This window comes from Rhamphochromis sp. 'chilingali', assembly GCF_963969265.1.
Source record: "Rhamphochromis sp. 'chilingali' genome assembly, chromosome: 21".
Taxonomy (NCBI): domain Eukaryota; kingdom Metazoa; phylum Chordata; class Actinopteri; order Cichliformes; family Cichlidae; genus Rhamphochromis; species Rhamphochromis sp. 'chilingali'.
This window is the reverse complement of record NC_137949.1, coordinates 5855954-5864371: the sequence shown is the minus strand read 5'-3', so window position 1 is coordinate 5864371 and position 8418 is coordinate 5855954. Positions and strand designations below refer to the sequence as shown.

The window sequence follows — 8418 nt, the reverse complement described above, 5'->3', positions numbered from 1 at the left end:
TATTAATTGACAAATCATTTCTAGTCTAAAACATGAGTGACACCTGTCAAGTAGCTACAAAAGAGCAAGGGTGGCAATGAATGTGAATCCCAGCAGCATACGATTATGATACCAGCAAACAGTGACGTCTCCTCGTCCGCTTTGTGTCGCTTTCTGGAAAACATCAGATGTAAGCAAGCACATAGGGCACAGGACAGATGAATGTGAGAATACAGACATGAAAAGCTGCTTTTATGATTCAATGAACATAAATCACTAAACCAATCAGTGGAAAATGTCCAGCCAAAGAGAACTAAGGCTGTCCAGAGCTCTCAGGATGGTGGCTGGTGATGTGCTGGAACAGCAATTGTAGCCTAAAAACTGAGATGTGCTTCTAGAGAAATGCTCCAGTCCTGTGTGCTACAAATATAATAACTATAAAGACTGATTGTTGTGGTGCAGTCACACAGCATGCCAAAGTTTTTATTAAACACACACAGCTCTCTTCATATTAAAATACTTGCCCTGTTTGTTAGCTGGGGCCACCAGATCTTTATCAAAGACTAAAATACAATTTGCCTTTCAAAGTCACCTGGTCGCAATTTTCCTGCAAGCTGGTTTCTTTGTAAACACTAAAAAGGTCCACATTCAGGCTGCTATGACACACAAGAATATGTTTTGCTTGTAAACAGAACTGCACAGTAAAAACAACAGCATCTATCAACAGCTGAGGCAAAGATGAACACCATTTCATCTGCTTACTGACATCGTCCTCAGCAGCTGAGCTGCTTTAAATTGTAGGACACAGGGCTGCTTCAGTCAGGTTCACTTTGTTCCTCTGCTACGCCGTCTTCTTTTCTCTGTGGTAGCCGTGTTTTTTATGAGGTCTGGATTTGAGTCTTAGAGCTGACTCGCTCTTCATAGACTCCCTTTTCCCTGGTGTGAGCTCCTCTCCACCCGGTTTCCACAGCAGAAGCTGTGCATCCTCCCCCCCGGTGAACAACGCCTCCTCTGCTGCATCCCACAGGAAGCAGCGCACCGTGGAGGCGTGGCCACCCTCTAGGCTCCTGAGCAGATGAAGACCCCTGGCGTCACACTCCATCAGGTGGAGGTCTCCGTTGTTCTTCCCGCCGACCACCAGCAGCTTTTGGGTGTCCTCTAGCCACCGCCCCCCCACCAGGTAGTCCACGCCTCGCCCGTCAGCCAGTAGAGTCAGGCTGCGAGCGTCGGAGGTGCTGAAGATGGTGAGAGGCTCATCTGTATCCAGCTGGCCCAAATCCCACAGGTGCAGCCCCTCATCGTGGCTGAGGCACAGCAGCTGGGTGTAGTTGGCCCCGGACCAGCACACTGAGCTCGCTGATGAGTCGCTGTTGCAGGTGGCGAGCAGCGCATCCTCCTCCGCCCCCCGGCTGAGGTCGAAAACATTAACAAGGCCATCTGTGGAGCCCGAAGCCAGGCGGTCCTTATCCCGGGGATGGAAGCGCACCTGTGTGATGTCATCGCTGTGCGACTCAGAGTATACCCCAAGAAGCCCACCTGCCGGTTTCCTGGAATCCCAGAAAATGAGGAAGCTGTCCTCGCTGTCCACTTGCTCAGTGCCGGCACACAGGAGCATGTCACTGCAGCTCAGGTCGAAGCTGCAGTAACAGTGCGCTGGATCGCTTTTAAACTTCTGGGCTGCCTCCGTCCCGGGTTGGCGGACGTCCCACACGCGGACCGTCCCGTCAGCAGAACCGGAGTACAGGAGGTCAGAGGAGGTGTGGCCAAACGTGACCCCGCAGAGCCGCCCATTGTGGCCTTGATACTCTCCCACTTGCTTCAAAGTGTCCTTGTTGTGCAGGTGGATGGTGAAGTTGGAGCAGGACACCGCCAGAAGGCCACTTGGCTGCAAGGCAACATCCAGCAGGTAGGTGGGTTCCTCCGGACAGGACCGCCTAGCGATGGACAGAACTTTAAGCTTCTCCTCCAAACCCTCCATGGAAGCTCCTGATGAGTTCCTAATGAGATGGAATAATTAAAAAGACACAGAACTCTGATCAGCAAATCCAGCAACTTTGTCTTTCACTTCCTGTCAGTGGTTAAAACCCTGAGATCCACCTGTGCCTGCAACTCATCGGTTTTATAATCTAATACAGAGCTGCTTTTCTACAACTGTGTAATAACCAGCAGTTCCACAGCGGTCTGAATGTGCCCATGTTTATTCATGTGGAAGGAGACTTGTGGGAACAGTTTCTCCCACTCACAGATAATTGTGAATATTCTTCTAAATTATGCAGCAATAACAGTGCTCCTACACCACAGTGTTATCAGTCTGTGTGTAGCTTCACTGGGGAAAATACAAAGTTGTTTTTGTTTTAATATATCCTAAACTTTTTCTTTCTGAAACACCAAAGTAAAACTGCTTACAATTCAGTCTCCTATAACAAGACTCAATAGCAAATGTATATTATCTACAGCTTTCTTTATTTGCTACATACATACGCATATGAGAACACAGCTGATGATGTTTAATAAATTGCCTAATCCAATTTTGTAATTCGGCCCCAAATTAAAACACTTCCAAAACCGCTCCATTATTCATGTTTTAGCTCTAAACACGAGTTTTAGGGATTTTTTTAGAGTTTGGCGCTGGGGTCTGTAGCTCCACGTTCATCGCTCATCGCTGTGTAGTGAATGTTATCGTGTCGCGTGCTGTTAAAGCCGACCTTCCTACCTGCTACAAATGAAGGGAAACTCCCGGTGTGTTACACACTAGTGTTTGGACACGTCCGCCGCCATTCTGGACACAACACAACAGCCCACTGCCACGTTATTACAATAAAAGACTTTGGCGTTAAAGCTCTTAAAAACACGTAACTGAGTTCATTTCACCGAAAACTACGCATGGAGGAAGTGCTTTGTGTCACAGTGTGTACAGACCGGGTGGAAACGTTCTTCATGACATAGTTCCGTTCGTGCGTTTCGTACTTATTACTTTTTTTCATATTCTGTTTTTATCTTTATTTTTAAAATATTTATTATGAATTTATTTCCCTCACAGTGCACTTTATTATAACGTTCCTTGTGAATAGTTTATATTTAATTTTTTTAATAAAATGAAAAATGTGGGAAATGTCACTATTACACTGTGCTTACGTAAGAAAAGACATAAAAACTGTATATATTTACATTTCTTGATTTTTAATTTATCTCAGCTAAAAATTGTGCAAAAATGTCTGTTCTCTCTTTCTCTCTCTCTTTAGAATTTAAAGGGTTTAATGTATCTCTGCAGTGAGTCAGCCAGTCTCAAGGCTTGGATTTAATCAAAGAGCAGAACTGAGACGTTATACTCAACAAGTAAATTACGAGGTCCTTAAACTGAGACTTGATTCATCATGCACCGGGGTTTCGTCTAATTATTTTGCAGAGGAAAGATTAATCAGCTTATTCAAGAAACACAGCTGCCGCGCATCAGAAATATAAATTAAATATGTAAAACGACCTATGAAGCGTTGCAGCAATCTCTTATTATATTTTTCTTCAATTTTTTCTTCTTAAATCTGTTTTTTTTTTTTTTTCGCCTTTGGCAATTTCAGATGGCTTTTTGTTACAGACATACTTTAAAAAAGGGAACAGAACAAGAAACTCAAACATATCATCAAAACAAAGGGGCAAAGCTGATCTGGTTCTACTAGAAGGATTGCCTTAGGATGAAATAAATTCAGGTGTGATACCTGTGTCGTCCAGCAGGTGGCAGCAGGAGCAGCTCTCACAGGTCTCAAACTGTTCGAGGCTTTCCAGCTGACCCAAATCTGACATTGGAGCCACACAGAAACAAATTAAAGACAACCTCAGTCCTTCGGGGGTACTGGAGTAAGAGGAGGAGAGTGAAGGAGACTTTTTCCTTTTTATTATCCGTCATTTCAGACAACACTCACACAGCTGACATGACTCACTCTTGTTCTGATGTCTTTCGTGTTTCTCAAAGCTCTTTATATAATCCCACCTTCCCCATATTTGCATCTGCTTCAAACAAATCTACTTGCTTTGTCTCTCAATTTGCATCTTTTTGTGGTCATTTAACGTGTGTTCATACTCACTGTGCATCACTTTGTATTCTGGTTTTTGACACAGTGCCCCTGTGCGGCACATTTTAGTCCTTTTGTGGGTCTTTTGTACTCATTGTCATATTTGTTTGCAGTTTATTGTTTATTTTGCATTACTTTGTCATGTGTGCTTTGTGTTCCTCAATGGTCCATTTGAGTCTTTTTGCACCAACACTTCACTTTGGTATCATCTATCATCTTTACAGTCCTTCATCTTTTTTGATGACTCTTTGTGGTAATTTTATGTCTCTGTTCTCACTTTTGGTGTTTCTATGGCTCTTTTGTGCCTCTTTGAGCATTTTTTGTGTGTGTGTCTGCAACTTCAATTTGTTTGTGTTGTGAACCTCAGTGTCTCCTGTTAACCTGGAGACAAATGAAGGATTGTGAGCAAAGGTTAACTACAGTTTGAAGTGTGTGAAGTTTCTGCAGCTTTAGCCCGGACTGACACACTCGTCTTTCCCAGTAAAACATCCACAAGGCTTCAGCCGCAGTCTTGAGCGCTGTCACGTTCTAAAGCAAAGGAAAAAAAGGAGTAAGGGAAAGTCTTTCATGTTCAGGCCAGTAGCTGGAGTTTCTCTTCCCCTCCTCAGCTGAGCAGCTTTGGCAGAACAAAGTGGAAAGTTGGTCCTCCTGTGACACATCACAGCTCTGCAGCAGGAGAAACAAACACAGAAGAGACTGCGTCATCAAAAAAAAAACAACCCAAACAGTCAAGTTCTTATGCAAATAGTCACCTGTTCACATGTTCTTTTACATGTGGACTGAATTCGACCCATTTCAGGATTACTGTCCTCACCAGCACAGGTTTTGCTTCGTGAGACTTCCTGATTAAAGCCGCTGCAGTTTGGTGACAGATGAATCAGAGGTCTGTTAGTTTTTCCATCATGCCTCAAAGCAAAGCTGGGCTGACATTCACACATGCACACACACACATACACACAAATCATTTATCCATGATAAAACAAAAAACACTGAAAGTTTGGGATGGCTGCATCCAAAGCATGGGAGAGCTGACATCACACAGAACAGTTTAGGTGGACCTGGATGAAGTTATTTGTTGAAAATTTCTTTGAACACCTTTTAAAAGCGGGCAGCTTAGTGGCACCGTAGTTCGCACTGCTGCCTCACAGCAAGAAGGCTTTGAGGTCAAATCCACCATCTGGCCGGGGGACTGTCTGCGTGGGTTCACTCTGGCTTCCTCCCACAGACGTCCAGCAGCTGAAGGTGGCCTGGCAGAGCATTTGGTGATGTCCATGGATTCTAGACATCAGGCAGTCACCGAGTGCAAAAGGATTCATCCAAGTATCAAAAACATTTGTTACATTTCAAATTATTCGTTTTGATCCTCTGACTATTATAAAATATCTGTAGTTGAAACCAAAGTAATGTAAAATGTTGTAATTCAAAAAGTTTGTAAAACCCCTCAAATTAAAAATCCACGTGTGCACTTGACTCACATCTTATTTGATTTAAAATCCACAGTGGTGGTGCGCAGAGGCAAAACTACAAACATATATTTTTGTAACTCTTACAAAATGTGTGTTCAGTATACTACATTATGTTCATCCTTAGAGGAAGATTTAACTAGATTAAAGAAGCAAGAGTTTTCAAGGTCATGGCTGTGGGTGCACCAGTGAAAATAATGTCCAAGGCCAGACCTACAGAATAATTAGTAACATTTTTTTTTTTTTTTTTTACAGTGAGAAAGATTCAGTAAGAACAAACTTTCAAATGGTTTTACATTCATGTCCACAACTCCACACGCACACGCACGTTTTCATTCTGCAGTCTGTCACTGCAGGGAATAACTGAGGACAAGCAGGCACATATTTGATTCTCTCATTTATTATTCTCAGTTAATTCACACAGACAGAAATAAGCCACATTTTCAATCACAGATGAAAACCAACAATAAAGCCCTGCAGAAACATGAAGAAAATACTGTGAAAGTGAGCGAGACTTCACAAATAAAGAAGGAATCATGAAGGGTTTGATTACAAGCTGAAACTCACAAGAGTTCACCTCGTCTCTCTACTCTCTGACTGCGATTTGGAATGAAAGCCGCGAATTATCAGGGAGAAAAAGGCAAATTCATTTCTGCATCAAACATGTAGACTTAAAGACAAAGACTTGCAAATTTTCCTCAAGACAGCAACTAAAAAGCAAAAGTAGGGGCAATATTAAAAACTGTTCTTGTTTTTTTTATAAACAGGAAACTTGTCATCCTCCCATATTTATATACATCTACAAAGTGCAAGAGGCAACATGACGGCACAGAGCTGAGGACAGAGGAAGGCACTGACGTGTAGGGCAGTTTAGCTACACAGTTTAAATACTGCATATTTGGTCAAGAAAGACGTTTTTTCCTCTGAGATCCAGTATTTAAAAAAAGAAGAAATCAAATCTCCATCTTGTGAGTTGACAAAGCAGAGCTGGCTGTTCAAACCAATCATTGAACAGATTAAGGAAAAACCGTTTTAAATATTGTATTGCAAGAACTAAAGTTATCATAATAATAAATTAGGATCAGTTTGACAAGCATATTGTGTTATTACAGTATATAGACTTTGGTGACTCTGTCCATCCATCTCCTAATGACATTACAAATAATAAAGAAATTCTGTAATTCAGCCACATCATACCACAGAAAATAACACAGACTATATATTTTTGACAGATCAATTTAGGATTTCAAAAATATATTAATGTACCGAAATAATATCAACAAAAGATCACGATCACAACAAAGCAAAATCACGATTAAGATGATATAAAAACAGAGCCAAACAAAACTATATGATGCATTTTAAAGATGTTGTACCAAATATACATCTTTAAGTTTATAATTAGGCTCGTCGAACATCACGAGGCCAGCCCTGCTTTGACTCCACAAAAAAGAACATCCACAGGTGGAAACCAGTCTCCAAACACAGGAACATATCACAGCGAGACGTGTCAGGGAGTTCAGCTTCATCTCCTTTGTCGATGTGCAGGGGAAATGTCCTTAAAGATCACAGATGACAAATGTTGCTTTGTCATCGACTTCTTGCAGTTTGAGCTTCTGTCCGTCACTCACACAAACTCAGCTCAGCCACAGGATTAACCCAAACTGGGTTTTGTCACTGAAACAGAAATAAACTTCTCTTTTCTGTGGAACAGAGACAAAACCGCATGCCCAAACACACGCACAAAAACGTCAAGAAATATACAAACGCTCTGACAAACACAAACATATTTGTGCACGAGGCAAGGCCACAGGAAGTGAAACGAGCCAGGCGGCTGACAAATGCAGCGAGTAAGCTGGTCCGTTTGGCTTTGACGAGTCGGTTAATTAGAGGCAAATCTGCAGCTGGATTAAGTTAAAATACTAAACTATATGTGAACATCCTAAAGAATTAAACCAATGCAATCAGCAGCTCTCATCACATCATTGGATTATCATTTCAGACAGAAGTAGTCGACTACAGAAAAACAATAAAATCTAATTCCTCAAACATACCACAGAAAATTGTAGTATCCAGGGACAGTTAAGGTCACTTATGAAGGGAAGACTCCAGATGTTTGCTGGTTCAAGCTGCTATACTGGAAAATTTCTCTGCTACTGCACAGATGTCTGTAAATGACTGAATCTTACTTGCATTAGCTAACAGGTGCTAATGTAAGTAAAGCATCTATTCATTATAACGGTCACTCGTCATAGTGTTTACCGACCAACTGCAAGACGACAAATCAAAGGGAACTACTGATTGGACTGCATTGAGGACCAGCTCCACCTTCATTATTTTTGCCTGGCTCGGAGGGGGAACAGTGCATTCTGGGAACAGTGCATTTATTTTAGCAGAGTACCGTACACAAAACTAACATAAATAAATCAGCTTGGCAAAAAAAAAAGAAGAAGAAAAAGAAATTAAGACTAAAGAAATGTGTGTCAATGGCAGCATCCTGCTGGGAGAAAAACTTTTTTTAAATGTGCCTTTAAGCAAGGCACACACAGCTTAGAAACAGGAAGCAGGCATCTGGGCTCCTGGCCTCAGTCTTTATACTCAGGTTCAGGTTAGAGTGGTCGAAGGAAGCTTTGTTAATCAACTAATTAACCAATTAATCACTAGTTGTGGTGTGGAGGAGTTCGGGTAAGAGTCCGAGTGGAAGCTTTTTTTTTTATTGCAAATGTAAAATGCTTTTTAACAAGTTTAACATCACCAGAGTCTTACGATGATAGATTCTGCTCTGACATCTTACCAAGCTACATTTGAATCAAATAGTTCTTTCACAATGGAAATAGAAAAAAACAAAACGCAGCAAAACCTCAAAAATCCTTGTAAAACACAACAGATGTGCTTTTGGGGAGACAATA

General features: G+C 41.8%; 1 protein-coding gene across 1 annotated transcript; it reads right to left on the bottom strand.

The window, feature by feature from the left end:
• Positions 1-214: 214 nt before the first annotated feature.
• On the bottom strand, positions 215-2875 carry wdr89 (WD repeat domain 89). The gene is made up of 2 exons (XM_080871662.1): positions 2693-2875; positions 215-1976 (listed from the first exon to the last, which is right to left on the bottom strand). Exon 2 carries the CDS (start codon positions 1955-1957, stop codon positions 821-823), a length of 1137 nt encoding a protein of 378 aa, XP_080727788.1. The 5' UTR covers positions 1958-1976; positions 2693-2875; the 3' UTR covers positions 215-820.
• Between the last annotated feature and the right edge of the window lie 5543 nt (positions 2876-8418).

Bases quoted from the DNA above. Each gene is read 5' to 3' on its own strand.
- wdr89 (XM_080871662.1), bottom strand. From the start codon at position 1,957: ATGGAGGGTTTGGAGGAGAAGCTTAAAGTTCTGTCCATCGCTAGGCGG.